At 44.1% G+C, this 24,495-nt stretch overlaps 1 protein-coding gene across 1 annotated transcript; it reads right to left on the bottom strand.

The window, feature by feature from the left end:
- Nucleotides 1-3,168: 3,168 nt before the first annotated feature.
- On the bottom strand, nt 3,169-4,567 carry LOC122942635. The gene is made up of 2 exons (XM_044300345.1): nt 4,512-4,567; nt 3,169-4,428 (listed from the first exon to the last, which is right to left on the bottom strand). The coding sequence occupies exons 1-2, from the start codon at nt 4,557-4,559 to the stop codon at nt 3,169-3,171; spliced, it is 1,308 nt and encodes a 435-aa protein (XP_044156280.1). The 5' UTR covers nt 4,560-4,567.
- Nucleotides 4,568-24,495: the final 19,928 nt, after the last annotated feature.

Here is a 24,495-nt window from a genome sequence, read left to right as displayed (position 1 = left end):
CTGTAGCATAAAAAGGTGGAGCCGCTCTCCCACCTCAGTGGGTTTACAGAGCATGAGAGGGACTCCCCTTTTGGTTAATTCGACATATACACACACATTTTTTTTTTTTTTTTTTTTGCATCACACCACGTGAACTTCTTCACCAACCACCACCTTAGGGAGGGAATTAGACGGGTGCTGTCGTGGGGTCAGGAAAATCCGATTACCGGTAAGTGTAATCATCATTTTTCCCCTCCCCCACGACAGCACCACTGAGAGAGATTACATAGAACTTCAAGGGAGGGTGACCACTTCTAACACCTTAGTACCAAAAAGGAGGTCAGAAACAGAGTCGAGTTGAAGCCTATAGTGCTTATAAAAGGTAGAAGGAGAAGCCCATGTGGCCGCCCTGCAGATCTGGTCAATAGAAACATTGGACCTTTCTGCCCAGGAGGTAGACATTGCCCTGGTAGAGTGAGCCTTCAGGGACAGTGGAGGAGAAAGACCAGAACACGAATAGGCTAGAGAAATAAGTTCTTGTATCCATCTAGCAATAGTACTCTTAGAGGCCGTATTACCTTTCCGAGCCCCCGCAAATAATACAAACAAGGAAGAGGTTTTTCTCCAGTCTTTTGATCTTTCCAGATAATGGATCAGGCATCGTCTTACGTCCAATAAGTGCCATCTATCTTCCTCTTCAGTTTTTGGGTCTGGAAAAAAGACTGGCAAGACAATTTCCTGTACCCTATTAGTTCTAGAAGGTACTTTGGGGATAAACTTTGGATCTGGCCTAAGAATCACTCTATCTTCCCGTATGGACATAAACGGGGGGTTGATGGACACTGCCTGAAGCTCGCTAACCCTACGAGCCGAAGTTAATGCTATTAGCATGACTAATTTTAGTGTAAGATTCCTAATAGAACTTTCCACCATAGGCTCAAAGGGGGGGCTGGTCAAAGCCTTTAAAACTAAGTTTAAATCCCAGGGAGGGAACCTGGGGCCCCTGACAGGTGCAACCCTATCTACTGCCCTAAAGAACCTGACTACCCAGGGATCCATAGCCAGACTCCTACCACTTAATGCTGAGAGGGCCGAAACCTGCACCTTCAAAGTGCTCTTGGCCAAACCTAACGACAGACCCCTCTGTAAGAATTCTAGGACCTGCCTGGTGGAGATTTTCTCAGGCCAGACCTCTGTGTCTATACCTGAAAAGGAAAGGAATCTCTTCCATATTCTCGCATAAATGGTATTAGTTACCCTCTTCCTACTACTAAGCATGGTGGAAGTCAAGGCTTCTGAGAAGCCTTTCCTAATCAGGTACACCCTCTCAATCTCCACGCCGTTAGATGTAAAGATCCTATCTCTGGATGCATTACTGGGCCCTGCCTCAGGAGATCCGGAAAGTCGGGAAGGACCCATGGTTCCGCTATCGACATGGATCTGAGTAGGGAGAACCAGGCTCTTTTTGGCCAAAAGGGGGCGATGACTATCATGTCCGACCTCTCTTCCCTTATCTTCCTGAGAACTCTGGGTAGGAGCTGTAGGGGGGGAAAGGCATAACCTAGGCGGAATGTCCAATCCAGGAGGAAGGCGTCTACCCCATAAGGGGATTCGCAGGGATTGAGGGAGCAAAACCTCTCTACCTGTCTGTTCTCCCTGGTGGCAAATAGATCTATTTCTGGCACTTCCCACCGATCCACAATCTTTGTGAATATGGCTGGATTCAGAGACCACTCCCCCTGTCTTAGACGATGACGGCTCAGGAAGTCGGCCTGGACATTTTCTTTCCCCCTTATATGTAGGGCGGATATGTGGATTAGCTCTTCCTCGAACTCTGAGAATATTATCTCTGCCTCCCTCATCAAAGATAGGGATCTGGTACCCCCTTGGCGGTTCAGATACGAAACCACTGTACTGTTGTCCGACATCACTCTGACATGTTGGTGCTGGAGTTCTGGCAGGGCTGTTCGTAAAGCCAGTAACACTGCCCTTAATTCCTTCCTGTTGGATGAAAACTGTCTCTGTACCGGGGACCATATTCCCTGCTCCAACCGACCCTGAAAATGTGCACCCCACCCCCAAGGACTGGCGTCCGTAGTGATTACTACTGGATTGGGGTAACTCCATGGAGTGCCCTGGTCTAAGTTTTTCACCTTTAGCCACCAATTGAGGGAGCTCAGTGTCCTCTGGCTGAGACATATCTGAGAGTCTAACATTATCTCTTTTCGTTTTGTCCAATTTAAAATCTCCCATTGTAACGTCCTTGAATGGAACTGAGCCCAACGGACTGCTGGGATACAGGCCGTCATTAATCCTAATAGAGACATTGCTTTCCTGACCGACATCTCTGGGTTCTGCTGAGCCTTGCGGGCTTCGTTCTGGATCTTCCCTATCTTTTCTGCTGGTAGGAAAGTCCTTTGTTGTAGAGAATCTAACCGAAGACCCAGAAATATTTGATTTGTGCTGGGTTCCAACCTTGATTTTTTGGAGTTGATCATCCACCCCAGCCTTCCCAGGATCTGAATTACTGTCTGGACTGATCTCTGACATATTTCCCGTGATCCCGCAATAATCAAGAGATCGTCCAAATAAGGAAGGAATAAGATGTTTTCTTTCCGAATGAAGGACGCTACCTCCGCCATTACCTTGGTAAAGGTTCTCGGGGCAGTTGCTAGGCCGAAAGGCATAGCCTGGAACTGAAGGTGTCTGATATTGGTACCCTCTGTCACTGCTACCCTTAGGAATTTTTGAAAAAGGGGATGCATCGGGATATGTAAGTATGCATCCTTTAGATCCACCACTGCCATAAAGCAGCCCTGGAACACCAAATGAATCGCAGATTTTATGGTCTCCATCTTGAACTTTTTTATTATTAGATGTTTGTTCAAATGCTTCAAATTTATAATTGTACGGTAAGATCCATCCGGTTTTTTGACTAAGAACAGTGTGGAATAGAAGCCTTTTCCCTGTTCTGTTTTTGGCACTGGGACTAACACCTTTTTCCCTATTAGCAGATCTACCTCTTCTGATAATCTCCTGGATTCCTTTGTCACTATAAATTTTTGAGGACGATGACCTAGAAACTGCAACCTTAAGCCCTCTGTTATGATGTTGCTCACCCATGCCCCTGCTACCTCTCTCCAGGCGGAGGGAAAGAACTTTAGTCTTCCCCCTACCTGCAATCTGGCGTCATTTCTTTGAAGGTTTATCCTTCTGGGAAGAAGAGGAACCTCCAAACATGAAACCTCTGTTCCCTGAACCCCTGGGCCTGGGAAACTGATCTCTATCTCCCAGCTGTCTTCTCCCCTGAGATCTGGGGCCGTACTGAAAGGGACGTCTATAGGGCCGAAACTGGGAAAAAGAGGACTCCTGAGGCATTCTCTTTTTCCTATCAGCCGCCTTCTCCAGAAGGGCATCTAATTCAGGCCCGAATAAAAACTGTCCCTGACAGGGGATGCCACATAAGCGCTGCTTTGAGGCCATGTCGCCCCCCCTCCAGTTTTTTAGCCAAAGGGCCCTACGGGCGGAATTAGAGGTGGACGCAGACCTGGCTGCTAAACGAACTGCCTCCACCGAGGCGTCTGATAGGAAATCTACAGCCTTCTGAAGGGTCGGTAGAGAGTTTAAAATCTGGTCTCTGGGGCATTTATCCCTCAACTGACCTTCTAACCTCTCTAACCATAAAGCTAGGGATCTGGCAGTAACTGTTGCTGCAATGTTGGGCCTAAAGGAGGCAGTGGATGCTTCCCAAGTATTCCTTAGGCAAGAGTCGATTTTTTTGTCTAACGGATCCTTCAAAAAACCCATGTCATCAAACGGCAATGAAGATTTCCTGGACACCTTGGAAATGGCCACGTCCAGCTTTGGCGCTTTATCCCATGAAGTGGAAGCCTCTTCCTCGAATGGGTATTTCCTTTTAAAATTTTTACTAACAAAGGCCTTCTTATCCGGCTTTTTCCACTCCCTTTCTATTAGGGCCGATATGCTTTTATGCAATGGAAAACATCTCCTCTTCTTTTCTCGCAATCCCTCAAAGACTGCATCTGCAACGGACCTATCTTCCCTGATATCCTCCAGCTCTAAAGTGGCCCTAATCGTTTTTAATAATTTCTCTGTATCCGACACTGGGAACATGAATCTTTTCTCCTGTTCTTCCTCCGCAAATGATGAATCCTCGGACCGGTCATCTCTATCTTCTTCGCTAACCGAATCCGGTTCTGAATCTGTTTTATCTACCACCTTCTTAGATTTCTTTGACGTCTTAAGGGATTCCTTAACTTCTGTTTTAATGAGACTCCTAATGTCTCGCATAAGGTTGGGGGATTCCTCCGCCAGGGTCTTTTCAATACAGTCCTGGCATAACCTTTTACTATATGACGAGGCCAGGGGACATCTACATAAAGCACACTCTTTGTTCTTTTTCTTAGATGCGGCTTTCTTAGCTGCCATCTATAACCAATAACAGAACAAGGTACACATCAGAGACTTCATAAAACTTCAGTGCCTTACCCCATAGGAAGCCTGTCCTATACCGGCTGCTTTTCTGGTTCCGTCTCCTCTGGTCTCTTCTCTTCCTCCATGATAACCCTGGAGGTATAGGGAATAGAAGAGTCAATACAGCACAGGGAACAGCACCTCTCTTCTGAGAGTTCCGCATGTTCCCTGGGAGCGCCTCCAAGATGCTGCCAACCTCTCACTGCAAGGAAAAAGGGGAGTCTGGCCGAATTCTGGTCCTCCTCTGTCCAGCCGAGAGCACAGCTATCCTCCAACTGATCGCCGCTGTGTTCCGATCTGTTGGAACGCAAAACGCTTCCTATATCCGGCCCGGAACCGGAAGTCGCGTCAGTGGAACGCACGTCATAATCGACGTCATTCCTGCGACTTCCGGTTTGGCGCTCCGACACGCTCCACTGCCCGGCGTCTGCCCGCAGTCCCCGCTGGGTGCGCGCCAGGGATGTCTGCCCTCTGGCATGTTCCCCCTCGCCGCCTGCCTCGCGGCCACACTCGGGCCTCTCCTTTGAGGGACCGGTGTCTTCAGCCCCTAGGAGCAGCAGCTGGCCCGGACCAACTCCCGTCCCTCAGCAACGAACTGGTAAGGGCTGGCGTGACCCATGGCTCTCTAGGCTTTCCTAGGATTTCCAAGCCATGGGTCCCTGCAAGAAAATACTACAAGTCTCCTGCTCCAGGGACAGGAAACCTCACTGAGGTGGGAGAGCGGCTCCACCTTTTTATGCTACAGGTTTCCTGTCCATGGAGGCGGAGCCATCTCTCAGTGGTGCTGTCGTGGGGGAGGGGAAAATCTCTGAGACAGCTTTCTGTATCCTTCTCCTAAACCATTATGGTTAACAATCTGTGTCTTCAGGTCATTTGAGAGTTGTTTTGAGACCCCCATGTTGCTACTCTTCAGAGAATATTAAAAGAGGAGGGAAACTTACAAGTGACCCCCTTAAATACTCTTTCTCATAATTGGATTCACCTGTGTATGTAGGTCAGGGGTCACTGAGCTTACCAAGCCAATTTGAGTTCCAATAATTAGTTCTAAAGGTTTTGGATTCAATAAAATGACAACAGTGCCTAAATGCACCTGCCTAATTTTGTTTAAACAATTATAGCACACTTTCTGTAAATCCAATAAACTTCATTTCACTTCTCAAATATCACTGTGTGCGTCTCCTATATGATATATTTAACTGGCATTTTTTATCGTAACAACCAACGACTTATACAGGAATATCATGACGATTAACAAGGGTGCCCAAACTTTCGCATCCCACTGTAATGTTTTACAGGGTCAGCTCTCCTGCAGGCCCTCACCTACAATGTTATACAGGGTCAGCTTACCTTCTGATGATTATGACAGCGAAGTCTTGCCCGTTAGTACTCTGACACACATGGGTGACTTCATGTTAGGCTTCCTTTCCCACAACCTGCACAATAAACGCATTTTAGACAACACGGATTACTGGTTGTTCACCCTTCTCGACCCCCGCTACAAAGAGAACTTCTCATCTCTCATTCCTCTGGTGGAGAGTACAAGCAAAACTGTGCTATACCAGAAAGTCCTTGTTGAAAAATTGCTCCAAAGTTGATAGGGAAGACATCCGAATGGATCGTTGCCGTCACAGGGACATGCGATCGCCTAGAAGTCATCTAGAGTCAACAAAGCGGCAGCAGGCCCTCACCTACAAGTCCAGTCTCAGTAGCCAAGAGTCTGGTCAACACAATCCTCACCATTATGGCACACTGGGTGAATGTTGTTGAGGCCCGGGAGCAAGTTGGCTGCTGGCACCAGACTTGCCCTCCAATAGATCCTCCTTTATGTGTAAAAAATGGTGTTTTGGAGTGCCTGTTCCTTGTAATTTTTGGCAGCCTTTTCACTTAGTGCATAAGCTTTATGAGTGTAGGAGTCCCACTGCCTGAACTATTGTACCACAATGTGAATGAGGCCCTCCATTATGTGATATACAGGTTGTAGAGGAGTACCTCTTGCTTGTAATTTTTGGCAGCACTTGCACTTTATATACAACTAAATATACAGGAAAGAATGTTTCTTAACAATTTTTCCTCACTTTTTTTCGGTTTTGTGCGTATTATTGTCAGTCTGTAAAAGTGGCGTACTACTCGGACAACATGGTTCACAGTAGCGACCTGGGAGTCCAAGATGCATCCTCCCCATGCTGTTCCCGAACCATTTCAGGGGTGTTTCCATCAATTTCTGACCTTTTCCTATGAACCAGGCACCCTCCCCTCTTCAGAGCAGGAGGTGCCTGGTTTAACCCCTTAAGGACACAGCCTTTTTACACCTTAGGACCAGGCCATTTTTTGCAAATCTGACCAGAGTCACTTTAAGTGCTGATAACTTTAAAACGCTTTGACTTATCCAGGCCGTTCTGAGATTGTTTTTTTGTCACATATTGTACTTCATGACACTGGTAAAATGAAGTAAAAAAAAATATTTTTTTTGCACCAAAAAATACCTAATTTAACAAAAATTTGGAAAAATTTGTAAATTTCAAAGTTTCAGTTTCTCTACTTCTGTAATACATAGTAATACCCCTAAAAATTGTGATGCCTTTACATTCCCCATATGTCTACTTCATGTTTGAATTATTTTGGGAATGATATTTTATTTTTTGGGGATGTTACAAGGCTTAGAAGTTTAGAAGCAAATCTTGAAATTTTTCAGAAATTTACAAAAACCAAATTTTTAGGGACCACTACAGCTCTGAAGTCACTTTGCGAGGCTTACATAATAGAAACCACCCAAAAATGACCCCATTCTATAAACTACACCCCTCAAGGTATTCAAAACTGATTTTACAAACTTCGTTAACCCTTTAGGTGTTGCACAAGAGTTATTGGCAAATGGGGATGAAATTTGAGAATTTCATTTTTTTGGCTAATTTTCCATTTTAACCCATTTTTTCCACTAACAAAGCAAGGGTTAACAGCCAAACAAGACTGTATCTTTATTGCCCTGACTCTGCCGTTTACAGAAACACCCTATATGTGGCCGTAAACTACTGTACGGCCACACAGCGGGGCGTAGAGTGAAAGGTGCGCCATATGGTTTTTGGAAGGCAGGTTTTGCTGGACTGTTTTTTTGACACCATGTCCCATTTGAAGCCCCCTGATGCACCCCTAGAGTAGAAACTCCATAAAAGTAACCCCATCTAAGAAACTACACCCCTCAAGGTATTCAAAACTGATTTTACAAAGTTTGTTAACCCTTTAGGTGTTGCACAAGATTTAATGGAAAATAGAGATACAATTTAAAAATTTCACTTTTTTGGCAGATTTTCCATTTTAATATTTTTTTTCCAGTTACAAAGCAAGGGTTAACAGCAAAACAAAACTCATTATTTATGGCCCTGATTCTGTAGTTTACAGAAACACCCCATATGTGGTCGTAAACTGCTGTACGGGCACACGGCAGGGCGCAGAAGGAAAGGAATGCCATACGTTTTTTGGAAGGCAGATTTTGCTGGACTGGTTTTATTGACACCATGTCCCATTTGAAGCCCCCCTGATGCACCCCTAGAGTAGAAACTCCAAAAAAGTGACCCCATTTTAGAAACTACGGGATAAGGTGGCAGTTTTGTTGGTACTAGTTTAGGGTACATATGATTTTTGGTTGCTCTATATTACACTTTTTGTGCGGCAAGGTAACAAGAAATAGCTTTTTTGGCACCGTTTTTTTTTTTTGTTATTTACAACATTCATCTGACAGGTTAGATCATGTGGTAATTTTATAGAGCAGGTTGTCACGGACGCGGCGATACCTAATATGTATACAATTTTTTTTATTTATGTAAGTTTTACACAATGAATTAATTTTTAAAACAAAAAAAAGTTTTAGTGTCTCCATAGTCTAAGAGCCATAGTTTTTTCAGTTTTTGGGCGATTATCTCAAGTAGGGTCTCATTTTTTGCGGGATGAGATTACGGTTTTATTGGCACTATTTTGGGGTGCATATGACTTTTTGATCGCTTGCTGTTACACTTTTTGTGAAGTAAGATGACAAAAAATAGCTTTTTTTACACCGTTTTTTTTTTTTTTTTTACGGTGGTCACCTGAGGGGTTAGGTCATGTGATATTTTTATAGAGCCGGTCGATACGGACGCGGCGATACCTAATATGTATACTTTTTTTTATTTATGTAAGTTTTACACAATGATTTCATTTTTGAAACAAAAAAAATCATGTTTTAGTGTTTCCATAGTCTAAGAGCCATAGTTTTTTCAGTTTTGGGGCGATTATCTTGGGTAGGGTATGATTTTTGCGGGATGAGATGACGGTTTGATTGTTACAATTTTGGAGTACATACAACTTTTTTGATCACTTTTATTAACTTTTTTGGGAAGTAAGGTGGGCAAAATTTCAATTTTATCATGGTTTTTAATTTTTTATTTTTATGGCGTTCACCGTTTGGGTAAAGTAACATGACCGTTGTATAGATCAGGTCGTTACGGACGCGGCGATACCAAACATGTGTAGGGAATTTAATTTTTTTTATTTTTAATCAGTGATAAATGTGTTTTTTGATTTTTACTTTATTTTCACTTTTTTTCACTTTCTTTTTGACCCAGACCCACTTGGTTCTTGAAGATCCAGTGGGTCTGATGTCTGTATAATACAGTACAGTACAATATATAGTACTTTACTGTATTTTACACTTTGTCTGAACAGATCTATGCCTTTCAGCACAGATCTGTTCAGCACCATGGACAGCAGGATGCCTGAGAAGGCGTCCTGTTGCCATGGGAACCTTCCCCGTCTGCTCAGTTATGGTCAGAACTGCGCAGACGGGGAAGGGTAAGGACGGGGCTCTGGGGGGGCTGCCTGGGAGCTCTCTCCCTCTCCATTCGGGGGGCTGCAAAGGCACAGCAGCCCCCCGATGGGAGAGGGAGGGAGCTCCCTGCGCTGTTAACCTTTTCCATACAGCGGTCCGTACGAACCGCGGTATGGAAAGGGTTAAACGGCTGACATCGCATCACCGATGTCAGCCGTTTATACCAGGGTGCCAGCAATGTGCTGGCACCCTGGTATACCCACTAGAAACCAACGATTATTCAAGGGGAGGCGGGCAGGGGATCGCGATCCCGCCTACCGCACCGCCCGCCTCCCGCACCGCCCGCAACCCTCCCCCTGCACCTCCCACCGTGCTCAAATAACTCAGGGGTGCAGGGGGGAGGGATGCAGCAACATTTTTGGAATCCTAAAGTTTCTGATCCCCGCGGATCAGAAACTGCAGAAATCGCAGCAAACCGCAGGTCTGAATTGACCTGCGGTTTGCCGCGATCGCCGACATGTGGGGGTCACGGGACCCCCCCGCGCATTTAGCCTAGGTGCCTGCTCAATGATTTGAGCAGGCACCGCGTTCCGATCACTGCCAGCCGCACGGCAGTGATCAGAAATACACAGGGCGTACATGTACGCCCTGTGTCCTTAAGTACCAGGGCACAAGGGCGTACCTGTACGCCCTATGTCCTTAAGAGGTTAATGCTCGGGTTCTCCCACTGACTTCCATTATACTTGGGTGCTCGGTAGAGCACCCGAGCATCCCAATAGGTTTGGCCATAACACCCGAGCACTTTGGTGCTCGATCATCAATAATAATCACCCTTGAAGTTTCTGCATTAACAGTGTTTGTAAGTGCAAACCAAAGTGGGAGATGGTAAAAAATTACAGCCGTTGTACACAACTTCTCGGTTGTTTTAACTGAAACTCAAAACACGGATTCAGCCCGCCTGCCTTACGCATTTTGCAGACCCTAACATCCTTCTCTATGATAGAAAGGCAAGAATAGGACATGTTCTATTTTTTTGCAGGGCTGTGGAACAGACTTACAAATGCAGACAGCACAAAGTCTGCTGTCTGCATCTTTTGCGGCCTCATTGAAATTAATTCCATGTTTTAGATAGTTAACATGGACAGGTTTTCACAAGGTCTACACAGGGATGGAATCCCTGTGTGGGCCATTTTTCCGGCAGACTCTGTCATTGAATGGGTTTGTATTTAGTCTGGTGCTGTCCATTGTAAACTTAGACAGAACCCAGATTTGAAAAACACATGTGAAATTAGCCTCAGGGATCACTAGTAATTTCCAGAATATATCTACAGGCCAAGATAAAAACATCACCAACACAGGAACTTTGGTCCAGATTTATTAATCTTAAAATGGCATAAAGCTTAGACAGGTTGTCTAGACCTGCATCAGACAGGGGCTCAGGCTGGATGATAACTTTGGTGCAGGGATAGACACTTTTCTCTGGCTCTAAACCAACTTACTTTGGCTTACTTTGAATTTTGGGGCAAAATGGTGCATCTTAGGTGTGACTCTTTCCTTGAAAGTGCTGCACACTTTTCAATAAGCCCCACCCACTCATCAAGCATATGGCAAAAAAGTGTCGAAAACCTAGACACACAGAATTTTTAGACTTTTTTTTCTTGGCACAGATACATTAATAAATCTGGACATTTGTATTTTATCCTGGGCATGCTTGTCTCTTCTCATTGTTGAATTGCTTTCAATAGTTGTCAATTCATATGTTTACTTCTGCTGCTGAGGAATATATTGGTACCGAATAGGTTTTATTATATATTGTTATATACACTTGATGTCCTTTCTCCTCACATAGGTTATTCATACTCTATTCAAGCATAACAAAGGTGGAGATTTATCGAAATTGGTGTAAAGGAAAACTGGCTAAGGGTGTGTTCACACTAGCGTTATGGAGTCCGTTATGGCTTTCCGTTATAACAAGGTTATAACGGAACATAACGGAATCCATAAGACGGAAGGGTGGATCCGTTTTGCTGCCCATAGACTTGCATTATGACGGAAAGCAAAACGGACACCTTTAAAAGGCATTCCGTTTGCTCTCTGTCCTAATAGAAGTCTATGGGAATCAAAACGGATCCGTCTGGTTCCCATTATGCAAGACGGAAGACAAAGTCCTGTCGACAGGACTTTCTTTTCCGTCTTGCATAACGGGACCCAGACGGATCCGTTATGTTTTGCCATAGACTTCTATTAGGACGGAGCAAATCTGAATGCCTCTTAAAGGCTTCGATTTTGCATTCCATCCTATGGATTCCGTTATGTTCCGTTATAACCCTGTTATAACGGAAAGCCATAATGGAATCCCTAACACTAGTGTGAACCCACCCTTAGTTACCCCTAGCAACCAATGAGATGCTAACTTTAATTTTCAGAGCTCCTTTGGAAAATAAAAGGTGGAATCAGATTGGTTGCTATGGGCAACTATGCCAGTTTTCTTTACACCAGCTTGATAATCTCCTCCTAAGATTATTATTTTAACAGTATATTTTAGCTTTTTATACTAATATACATAAATGCATCTTCTATGATAAACAATTCATAAATATTCCAATAAACATACAAACTGTTGGTTTATCTTTTAGTCCTTGGGTACCTGCAGTATACAAAGCAGTTTAAAGGCTATACACACCTTTGGAAGCGCCATTTTGTGCCCTCTGACGAACTCTTGTAAGCCGATTTACTGTATGCCTAAAACAACGTTAAAGATTTATCACAGTGCAGCTTTGTGAAACTGCTACATAGTGTAAAATATAGCAGCTATAGAGGCCAACCAGTGCAACCTTTGAATTAAAAATCTATTACAAAAATATTTAATAGCCCAAAAATCAAGTAATCAGTAGTTTAAAAAAGGCTTTGTTAAGACTTCCGGCACCAACATGGCAAGTCGAGCCGAGTAAGAGCTCCGCTGACGCCCGCTATCTAAAGGACTAAATCCCCGACATACCGGACTTGACAGCAGTCATAGTCTGGGTCTATCGATCAAGAAGTACTCCCGGTTTCATATGGACCGTTTCCTGGTTACGATTGGGAGCAGGAATAAGCAGAAAGGACCGATGAAAGCTACCAGGTAGCAGTCAGTGGCGCAAAATCTAACGGATATGGCTGCCCAAGAGCCTCCCACAGAGAAGCCACTGTCGCAGGCAGGAGACGAGACTGCAGACGATCTCGACCATGGGGATGAATTTACAGTCGACTACAAGCAGTTGGCTTTGAAAGTTGCGGCTCGTATATTACCTGACCTGTAAGACTCTCTTTCTACTACAGTAGCTGCCTCCATGTCACAGATTCACCAGGACTTGGCCGAACATGGCCGCCGCCTCACGGAGGCAGAGGGGAGGATTGCAGCGATCGAGGATGACCAGGGTCACTACCGTGTGGAATGCTCCAGGCTCCAGCAAGAGAACAAGAAGATCCTACTGAAACTAGATGACCTGAAGAACCGTTCAATACGGAACAACCTACGGTTAGTAGGTATTGTTGAAACTGTACCGTTACACGAGCTGGTGAAACTATGCGAACAAGAGCTTCCCCAGGCACTGAACCTTCCTACACACTGTAAGGTGGAGAGAGCCCATAGGATAGGCCGAGCACCGTCACCGGCAGGACGTCAGAATCGGGAATTATCATCACAAGCAGCGCTTAACCAAAGGCCGAGACAGGTGATCGTATGATACCTAGATTTTTCTGAAAAAACGGCCATACTTAGGGCCTATAAGAACATCAAAACACCCCTGATGCGAAGGGGATCCAGAACCCTGTTGTTTGAAGTTTTTTCAGCAGAAGTCACCAGGAAGCAGCGAGAATTTTCTTCTATCTGCTCGGATCTATATAAGGCACAAGTGAAATTTGCCCTGATATACCCAGCGATACTGAGTGTCCATGACGCGGAGGGAAACATCGATACCTACCAAGACCCACAAGAGGCGAGAAGAGCCTTGCAGCATGTCTTTCGTAAGAAGGGAGAGCGCTTGCCGCGCGATGATAATTATAGGGGACGTTCATTCCAACGGGACTCAGGTCAGTAAGTGTTGGGGGTAGTGACAACATCACCCGACACACTCAGGATTCGTGGCGAGGCTGTTATCATTTTACGGTCCTGTCAGAAATGGATCGTCATGATCTAAAGGAGCAGAAGGGACCTTGCTTACGTGGGACTGTCTAGCTACTGGACAATCCAGATATTTTTGCTGCAGTCACTATTTTTCACTGAGTCTGACTATTGACCTAGATTCATTGAAGGTTTTTGTTCTACAAATATTCTTTCACTATGTTTATAGCTTTTACATAGGGCTAAAATTGGAGTGGTACGTTAACACGTCATCTCAGCGAGATGTGGGGGGGAGTTGAAATGCTATGTTGGGAAGAAGTGAGGTCTGAAAGTGTTGATGCAGGGCATGTTTCAGAGGGGAAAGGGGGGTCTTGTTATAGGGGGGGAGGGTTCATGTGTTTTCATCTCAGATACTGGGTGGAGCAATTATGAGGGGAAGAACAAGTAGTACTAAAAGTGTCAGATTTAATGCACAAAAATGGTCAAAGTTGTCATATGGAATGTGAAGGGGTTGAAATCCCCGCACAAACGGATTATGATCCTGCGGCATCTGAAGAGGTTGCGGAGAGATGTAGCCTTATTACAAGAAACCCATTTAGGGAGAGATGATTTTCACCGATTGCGGCGATTGTGGGTGGGCCAAGTTGTTGGGTCATCAGCAGTTGGTTCTAAAGGGGGGGTGGTGCTTTTGGTCCATAGACGCTTACAATGCAAAATTTTAGATAGCACGGAGGATGGAGAGGGCAGACTTCTTCATGTACGGCTTCAGTTAGCAACAGATATATATAGTATATATATATATATATATAATGTCTATGGCCCAAATGACAATACTACCACTTTTTTTAATACCCTACGCCAAATGGTTTTGCAGGATACAACGCCATTGTGTCTGGTAGCTGGTGATATGAATACTGTTATGTCTGTTTCGGAGGATAGACGCAGCAATCTACAGTGTCAGCCTAAACCTAGACATAGGGATCTAATATTAGATAAAGTAGCAACAGACTTACGTCTACATGATGCGTGGCGATCCGCACATCCAGAAGATAGAGAATTCACTCACTTCTCTCAGCCACATAATTCTTGGTCACGTATTGACTATTTCTTAGTTTCCGAGTCACTCCTGCAACGTGTAACTGCAACGGAAATAGGTGACCTGGTCATTTCAGACCACTCCCCAGTTATCATGGAATTTACGCATTCCGTGCCCAGAGGTAGCGACTTTCTATGGAGGTTTCCCTCAGACTTAATACATAATGAAAACTTTGTAGAAATGCTGAACCATTGGTGGATGGAATATTGGAATGAAAATTCACCGTCCAGTGATACCCAATTAGCTTGGAGAGCGGGGAAAGCAGTGTTAAGGGGCAGGATAATGGCTTACGTTGCAAGCTGGAAGAAAAAGGTAACTGACAAGTTGAGAGAACTTACAGAAGTGCTTAGAAAAGCCTATACGCAGTTTATTTTGAGACCCTCAACGTCTACTAAGACCCTCTGGGTGGAAGCTAAAGTGAGTCATGATAGTTGGCTTAGGAAGAAGGAGGAACTAGAGGGGAAGAGGAGAGAGGCTAAATATTATAAGTATGGTAACAAAGCAGGAAGACTCTTAGCGAACCTAGCAAGGGGGTTTGTACCCTCTGGTCAAATAACTGCAATAAAAGACAAGAAAGGCTGTTTACTCACACAACCTAAACAAATAGTGGATACTTTTAAGACATTTTATGCTGAATTATATGCTTCCATTATGGGTTCAGGAATTCAAGGAAAGCCATGGCTAGCTACCTTATCTTTACCGATAGAGTCCCGAGAGGAGTTAGATGTTCTGAATAAACCGATTACAGAAGAGGAAGTTCAGAGGGTGATTGGGAACTCCAGCAATGGGAAGGCGCCGGGGCCTGATGGTTTCACTAACGAATTCTACAGGGCACTAAATCTTAAGATCGCCCCGACACTGGTGACATTGTATAACAACATACTACAAGGGCAGGAGATACCACAAGACATGAATACAGCGTACATAAAAGTCCTACCGAAGGAAGGTAAAAAGATTGTACTTTGCCTTCATCATACCACCCAATATCCCTGATTAATAATGATCTAAAGTATATCTCCAAAATTCTGGCGGATAGATTGGCCACTTTCCTCCCCAGACTTATCTCACCACACCAGGTGGGTTTCGTACAGGGTAGATTGGCGGTCTATAACATTCGCAAAGTCTTGGCGATTCTCGATGACATCAAGGCCAGGCCACATTGTCATCCATCTCCAGCTTTCTTGGCCATTGACGCTGAAAAAGCGTTTGACAATGTAAGCTGGAGATGGTTGAACGAGGTGTTGGATATGATGGGGTTTAGTGGTGCCTTTAGGACGTACATAGACAAACTATATAGCTCCCCAACAGCTAGGATATCAATACCGGGATTTCTATCACAGCAGTTTACTCTTCAAAAAGGAACAAGGCAGGGATGTCCACTTTCACCCCTACTTTTCAATATTGCCCTTGAACCACTGTCTAAAGCAATTATTCAGGACCAGTCCATTAAAGGTATTAAAGGTATTAGTGTCAAGTCACAACCACTTAAGCGTTGTTCGCGGATGATCTCTTAGTATTTTTATCGCAACCACAGTCAGAACTCCGAACTTTTATTTAAACTGCTTGATGACTTTGGCCAACTGTCGGGGTTTAAGGTCAATAAATCCAAGTGTGAATTGCTGAATTTGTCCCCATCTCATGGTATAGCATCTGCAATGTTAACAGATATGCCAGCTATGGTCACAAATTTGTGTATTAAATATCTGGGTATAAGGATTGGTAAGACACCTGACTATATTCGCTGAACTATCCCCCTCTGTTTAAGAAAATTGTCTCTGAACTTCGCAATTGGGCGAATTTACCCATATCGCTGTTAGGCAGGTGCTCATTGATTAAAATGATGAGCTTCAGCAAACTACTATACCCTATGCAGACACTGCCCATTCTCCTGAAGCATAAAGACATCCAGAATCTGCAAAGAGTATTCAGGGAGTTCATATGGAAGTCTAAAAGGAGTACGATAGCGATGAGGACCCTATGCAGACAAAAATATAGAGGTGGGTTAGGATTTCCGGATATTCGGAAGTCTAATCTGGCTAGCCTACTGAGACACAGAATAGATTGGGTACATAACACATCAAACTATTCGGTTATAGGGGTTGAAAAGGAAATGGCGCGCCCCTGGAGTCTAACTGCTCTTCTGCATACCAAATATGCACAATTGCCTTCCAGCATTAAAAGTAGTGTCTTATTTAGGGACACAATAGCAGCGTGGAAGGCGGTAAGAAAGATGTTCCATCTCCCCTTTCAAATATCTAAGATTATGCCCCTTTGGGACCATCCAGAATTTAAAGCTCTCAACATCAATGCTCAATTTGCTAAGTGGAAGGACAGGGGGATATCCGTTGTGGACCATGTCTGGAATCAAGAATGTGGCACATACTATACTTTTCAAGACCTGAGGCTGAAATTCCAGTTAGAGACATCTCATTTCCTGGCATATCAACAATTAATATAATTTCTGTCATCAGGGGCGGACTGACCGGTCGGGCACTTCGGACATGGTCCGAGGGCCCGGCCAGGATGGGGGCCCGCTGCAGAATAACATAACATCGGCCCGCTCACTGTAATAGTAATATTCATATGTTAACAACTTGAAGTCGCCGCTGCGATCCTCTGCGATCCTCTGCCTCTCCCTCTCTGTACTCACAAACTCAGTGGCAGGCCGGGCGGCATGACGTCACGCGCCTGCTCCTCCTACTTCATTCATAAGAGTGGCGCGAAATGCCATCTTACCATCAGGGCTGAGAACTTCTGCTCACCGGCGAGTGGTCCTACAAAGACGATTGCAAGCACAATGAAGTTAGAAGGTAGCATCCTCCTCCTCATAGGGTGCTAGATAGAAGGGACTTTAATGATTAGGCTCAGTCCTCAGCCTGCCTTAGTGCTCAGACTGCACCAAATCTGCCTCCTGCTGTCACTTTCTCGAGGAACCTTGAGATGAATCCTCAGTGTCTTGTGTCTGATAGAACTTCCCGGCAGCCTGGCACCACACAGCTCAGTCTTCAGCTGCTCCCTCCCTCTCTTATCTGATCCCAGCGCTGACGAGTTCCCTCTCCTTTAGGAGATCTGTCTTCTGATGATTGTTTCTTGCCAGGAAGAGTGAAGAGAAAAGCTGCCTACCGCCTGTATGGCTGCAGGCAAGAGGTTGAGGCTGCCTCTCCTTCTCAAGGAAGGTGCTGTTCAAAGTCGCTTAAAATGACCAGATGATGGCAAAGCCCCTGAGTTCTCCTGAGCCCGCAGAGTCCAGCCTTCATGCTTTCTCCTACCAGACCTGCTGATTAATTAACCCCCTGACACTTAGAAATAAGAAAATATCACTATAGTCAGACTGCCACAGCACACAGGGAAACTGGGAGCCTGTGCTAAGAGCTCTTTCTGCAGTCTATGAAGTGAGCACCAAAATCTAATCCATGCAAACAGAAGAATGAACATCTACAGCCAGGCTATAAACTGGCAGGTGTCAAAATCCAAAAGTAATAAAGATGGTTCTACTGGGTTTGAACCATGAGGTTGTATGTTTTCCTGTATGGATTTGAGGGTCTCTACAAACATAAACTTGATCTGGCGATTTTGCTTGTGTTTTTACAAGCCACAAGCGTTTTTATAGCTTTTTTTCAGCAAATATGTGGATGGCTGTTTTTTTTCAGGAATTTTGAAAAAGATGCCATTCCTCCAACATGCTGCATTTTTTATAATAATAATAATAATAATAAAAAAAACTGCCACTAAAAAAGCCACTAGCCAAAAAAACAACATTTTTGTGTCCTGTATTTCATATTTGCCATAAACTTTCAGCTAACATCTTCAGCAAAAAAATTCATCGAATCTTCGGTTCACTTCAGTTCCCCCCCACAACAGTGCCATCCACAGATCCCCCCATAACAGTGCCACCCACAGATCCCCCCATAACGGTGTCATCCACAGATCCCCACAACAGTGCCATCCACAGAGCCCCCATAACAGTGCCATCCACAGATCCCTCCATAACAGCGCCATCCACAGATCCCCCCCATAACAGTGCCATCCACAGATCCCCCCATAACAGTGCCATCCACAGATCCCCCCCCCCCCATAACGGTGTCATCCACGGAGCCCCCATAACAGTGCCATCCACAGATCCCTCCATAACAGTGCCATCCACAGATCCCCCCCCCATAACGGTGTCATCCACAGATCCCCACAACAGTGCCATCCACAGAGCCCCCATAACAGTGCCATCCACAGATCCCTCCATAACAGTGCCATCCACAAATCCCTCCATAAGTGCCATCCACAGATCCCTCCACAACAGTGCCATCCACAGATCCCCCCCATAACAGTGCCATCCACAGATCCCCCCATAACACCTTTTGGTTCATAATATTTTATAATTTGGCTATTCCCCACCCCTCTTGTAATTGTTCTGCTACTTGTGGGCTGCCCGGGAATGAGTTCAGTCACTTTGGTGGGCAATCCCGTCCTGCAGCACGTGATCCCGCAAGACCTGCCGCTGTAGGTCACGGATCTCGCGGGATCACGCGCCACAGGATGGGATTGCACACCGAAGTGACTGAACTCATGCCCATGTAGCCCGCAAGTAGCGGATCAGTGGAACAAGTACAAGGTGGGTGGGGGGATGATCTGTGGGGTTGCCCAGATGGCTAGGCCCTTCACAGTAGTTATTAACCCCTTTCAGGAGTCCCCCATTCACTGAAGGGGGGACTGCTGAAAGGGATTAATAACTACTGTGAAGGGCCTCCCCCCCTTTCCCAGTAGTTATGCCCAGATATGTGCCCCCCTCACAGTAGTTATGCCCAGATATGTGCCCCCTTCACAGTAGTTATGCCCAGATATGTGCCCCCTTCACAGTAGTTATGCCCAGATATGTGCCCCTTCACAGTAATTATGCCCAGATATGTGCCCCCTTCACAGTAATTATGCCCAGATATGTGCCCCCTTCACAGTAGTTATGCCCACACTGCTTCTAACAGAGGCTCACTAATGGACGCTGAGATTAGATCACCCCATACGAAAGCATTGAATCAATTTGACCCTGGAGGTCATCATGCAGGGTGTGAGGACGTCCAGCGTCAGATACCAGACCAAAGATTGTGTAGGGTGTGGCTGGAGGCGGGACAAGGGTGGGGCCTGTAAGGGGGCCCTTGATTTATTTTGCCCGGGGGCTCTGAGGGTTCTCAGTCCGCCCCTGTCTGTCATCCAGAGCCAGAGATTTGTCCAGTGAGTTTTCAGCCAATGCGTTTGATTCACTCTTGCGTTCTGCAGTACCGAAGAAAGATCTATCAACCATCTATGGTCCTCTGAGGGATTTTGACTCTAAGTTGGGGGACGACTCACTTTTTAAATCCTGGCTCAAATTCTTCCCTAATTTGATACTACCAGACCAGCTCCTAGAAGGCTGGAATCTTATTAGAAAGGCGATAGGTAGTGAAATATGGAGGGAAACATATTTCAAACTTATACATAGGGCAATATATGGCTTCCATTTACCGAAATCAGTAACTCAAATGTCTACAGAAAAATTGACGCACTGTCCAAAATGTAGCACATCAAACACTGATGTCACGCATGGACTGTGGGAATGTCCGATGGTGCAAACTTTCTGGAAGGCTCTCAGACGTGTTGAGCTCAAAATGTGACCTGAAAATTACTATGGATCCAGAAATATTACTGTTCCATGTAGGGAGGAATGAGCTGCTTCCAAAGATTCCACCAGCTTTTCATGTGTTACTTTTGGCCGCTAAGAGGTGTCTGTTAAGCCACTGGCTGGTTCCAAAAGTGTCGGGTATAGGAGAGGTGATACAGGAGACTAATAACTGTCTGACACTCGAAAGGATGGAGGCAGAGCAAACAAAATCGAAGCTCACGGAACCCTTCTTCAAAAAATGTTGACAATATATGGAAGCATTACTACCTGAACAGGACATAGTCACTCATCTTGCTCCGTTCATATATAAGGAGTGATACTTGAAGCTAGGAACATCAGATAAATGGTACCACATCCACGCGAAACATTCCTCGCAGTTGCCAAGAGTAGGTAATTAGAGTTAACTGAGTCATTTGTAATGTAGTCCGTCATGTACAAGATAACGAGTACGCGACTAAGGAAATTTTTTTGCAGTAAGCGAGTATCTGAGATGAGGGGGGGGGGGGGGGGGGGGTCGGGAGGGGGGAACGGGGAATTTTGTTATGGATGTTTTGAAATAGAAAATAAATAAATAAAAATAATATAAAATAAAGTAAGTGACATGTAAGAGGCGGGTTCGGTGGAATAGAGGTGTCTTTTTCATGTATAATTGTATCATCAGATGAAGGAACTTTGTTGTGCAATAACTATACATGTTATCATATTGTACATCGAGCGGTGTGTCTCTTCTACTCGAATACTGTATTTACCTGTACTTTTCAATAAAGAGAAGTTTACAAAAAAAAACCACAAAGATTAAAAAAAAAAAAAAAGGCTTTGTTGATGCTACTGTTACGGCATGATGGTTTGAAAGGCTTTATAATGACATTTGCTGGGTTTCAGTCTGCATTCTGGTAGACGCTAAAGACAAACTATTAGTGGTTGTCAAACAGCAATGAAAAAGAAACAACGGAATACTCAAACATTTTTGTAACATTGTTTATAGTACTTGCCTTGCTACCTCAGTTTAAACAGCAATAAACAAATAGGGTAATCAGTTTTATGAATTGTCCTATGTGCAGTGGTTTCTCCCATCACATATAGAGCACCTTTAGGGTCCGGCTACACGGCGACAAAACGTATATGTCGCAGCAATGTCGTGCAACTTTTTTTGTAATGATAGTCAATGGTGTAGCACTGCCACATGCTGTGACTGCGACATGACCCACAAAATAACTGACTTGGATTTTTTGCGACTGACGTGTCGCAGTATGTCGCATTGACACTATTGACTATCATTACAAAACATGTCACAAGAAGTCGCGCAACAAATGTTGCCGTGCAGCCAGACCCTTATAGAGCTGACTGTATATCCCAGTTAAAAATAACACTGCACTCTTATAATAAAGGGGTTCTGACTACAGAAACAGCTACCATAAGTCAGTTATCTGATGACTGTCTTTTAGTTTTCCGGTTACTGCTATGCTCTGCTTTTTTGGGAAGATAGCTCTGTTGAAAAGTACAAAGTTATAACAATTGAAAGCATTTTTCTCCTAAATTAAATTAAAAAAAACAATTTCAGTGCCATGATATGCATTAGTCTTGGAGCTGCAATCACCTGAAAATTGTGAAGTTGCATCTAATGATAGACTAGAGCTACCGGAGTAAAATGAAGACTTCCATTTCTGCTGTTATTCAGAAGCTTGACATGAAAAGTGGCGTGCTCAAAGGTAATAACAGATAAACGGCGATTAAAAGGAAACAAAGGAAATAATGCAAGGGGTTTTTATTAGTAAAAAATGTCAAAATAAAAATGGAGTTTGGTTTTCAACAAAAACAATTGACACAATTTTTATGATGTTTAATACCGCCAACCACATGAAATGACTTTGAAATACAAATACGGCGGTATCTAGTATTATTCAGTAAATCTAAAAAATAATTCCAGGAGCAGAAGATGATAAAAGTCTCATTCTGCTGCTTTAAACATATCAGAGTCCTGTATAAAACAAGTACCAAGAACCCAAGACTTATCCATCTGGAAGCCTGTTATACGCTATATCCAAATATTAATGTTTATTTTACTTTGTGATTGCAAGACATAAATGCTAAAAAAAAAAAATCGGCAATTGTGAACAGAACATCTAAATTGTGAATGATGTGTGGCAATTATATCCTAACAGAGTTCTTAAAACAAGAAACCACGTTATCAGATTTCATTGTAAAATAACAGGTTAGTGACGAGAACAGTATTATCATACCCTGCTTCATAAAAAGCTATAAGACAACCACAACGATGTGTACTCACTGAGCATGGCTGGCATACATGTCACATCTCCTGGTATAGAGGGTCAGCATACCACAGAACACAGGATTTCATCCTGGAGTCTCAAGTGTCTAAAAAAAAAAGTCTATTTGGGACAATATCAGGACTAATCTGCAGGCTTCTTTTCTCATTATGTGCAAATTATGAACAGAAGTATTTGGTGTGCAGTGCTTTGTACTTAAGCCGTTTGCCTTGCAGGGACAAACTGATATCTCCGTTCTACAGTAGTATACCCATTGAATACAGTGGGAAAGCTTTCATCCAGTAAGGAACAATGCATACTGATATACTGTACCTGTATACACAGCCCATGTGCATCGCTTAAAGTCCACTTAATGTCCCCATAGAATGGTCTGCTCCAGTGTATGATTGCGTGTGTATTATGGGGGTCATTTATCATGCTGAAATACGCCTAAATCAGATTATTTGCGCCGCAATCCGTGACATCTCCCTGCTCACACCAGGTCTTAAATTGTGGGTGGGGAAGTGGACGGGCCGGCAGGCCCCTCTCATTTACTATGCCTGTTTCAGGTGTAAAAAAAAAGGTCTAAATGTTAGACAGCTCACAATGGCTTTGTTTACTTAGCTGCAGCCATGATGTGCCGCCTACACATGCGATGACTGCAGCCAATCACTGACCATAGTGGTCGCAAGACATACACTCTTGCTGCATTGCTGCAACCAAGTAAACAAAGCATGGCGGGGCGCACCGAAGCTCTGGAGCAATGATGAAGGTATTTTATTACTTTATGCCATTTCTCACAACCACCCTTCCTATGGTTACATTCTGTCTGACCTCATGCAACCACCTTAGTTTTCATTAAGAAAGAAGAAAAAGCCAAAACCACCAATATTATCAGGATCACCCAACAATTTCATGTGCATCATCCTTCCCATAGCAAATGTCATAGGAAAGAGGGACTGGGTGTCTGTTAGTGGCTTATGAGCTGCCAAGAGGAGTAGAGAAGAGGAAGTGACTACTGTTGCGTGTATTGTATATCTGACTGGACTTGCTTTTAAATGTATTATTTTCACTGTGTTTATTTCAAGTAGTAATCAATAATGTTTGCATGGAAATATATTTATGACAGCTCTTTGGTCCAAATATGTTATGAAAATGAAAGGTGTTTTCGAACAATACACTGCAACAGTGTTTTCCCATTGCAGCAGATGGAGCATGCACTCTGTTGCCCAATTCATTCTCAATGGGACTGCCGGAAATGGGCAAGCACTGTACTCGACTATTTTCAGAAGACCCATAGAGTGAACAGAGTGGTAACTCACACTCTTAACCTGCTACTCATTTTGGAAATTTGGGGTATTCCAGCAATCAGATACTTATTCTGTATCCTGTGGATAGGGGATACGTTTGTATTGTGGGAAAACACAACATTATTATATTTTTTCAGCTTTCATCCCATTTCTTTATTACTATATGCTAGTGAGTATATAGTGCAGACCGGGCAGGTATATCACACTGAAATCTGAGGCTCTGACTCAAATATTTGACCCTCCAACATTTTAAGAACTTAAAGGGAACCTGTCACCGGGATTTTGTGTATAGAGATGAAGACATGGGTTGCTAGATGGCGGCTAGCACATCCGCAATACCCAGTCCCCATAGCTCTGTGTGCTTTTATTGTGTAAAAAAATATGATTTAATACATATGCAAATTATCCTGAGATGAGTCCTGTATGTGAGATGAGTCAGGGACAGGACTCATCTCAGGGTAATTTACATATGTATCAAATCGGTTTTTTCACACAATAAAAGCACACAGAGCTATGGGGACTGGGTATTGCGGATGTGCTAGCCCCCATCTAGCAACCCATTTCCTCATCTCTATACACAAAATCCCGGTGACAGGTTCCCTTTAAAGTACCTATTTAGCAAGTGGTGGGTTGTAAATGACACTATGGGGGTCATTTATTAACATTTGTATGCCATGTATTTATGTCCTGTGATTAGCATCAAAATCTGCAACTTTTCCCTGCTCACGCCACTTCTGCAAAGTGACGAAAAAAGGGGCCTGGCATGGGTCCACAGTTTTGGGTGTGGAAAATTCCTTTACGC

The sequence above is a fragment of the Bufo gargarizans genome, chromosome 1, assembly GCF_014858855.1.
Source record: "Bufo gargarizans isolate SCDJY-AF-19 chromosome 1, ASM1485885v1, whole genome shotgun sequence".
Taxonomy (NCBI): Eukaryota; Metazoa; Chordata; class Amphibia; order Anura; family Bufonidae; genus Bufo; species Bufo gargarizans.
Note: the sequence above shows the minus strand (reverse complement) of the source record. Positions and strands in the feature narration are given on the sequence as shown.

Bases quoted from the DNA above. Each gene is read 5' to 3' on its own strand.
- LOC122942635 (XM_044300345.1), bottom strand. From the start codon at position 4,559: ATGGAGGAAGAGAAGAGACCAGAGGAGACGGAACCAGAAAAGCAGCCG. The intron at 4,429-4,511 runs GTATAGGACAGG...TATTGGTTATAG, and splicing joins CGGAACCAGAAAAGCAGCCG to ATGGCAGCTAAGAAAGCCGC.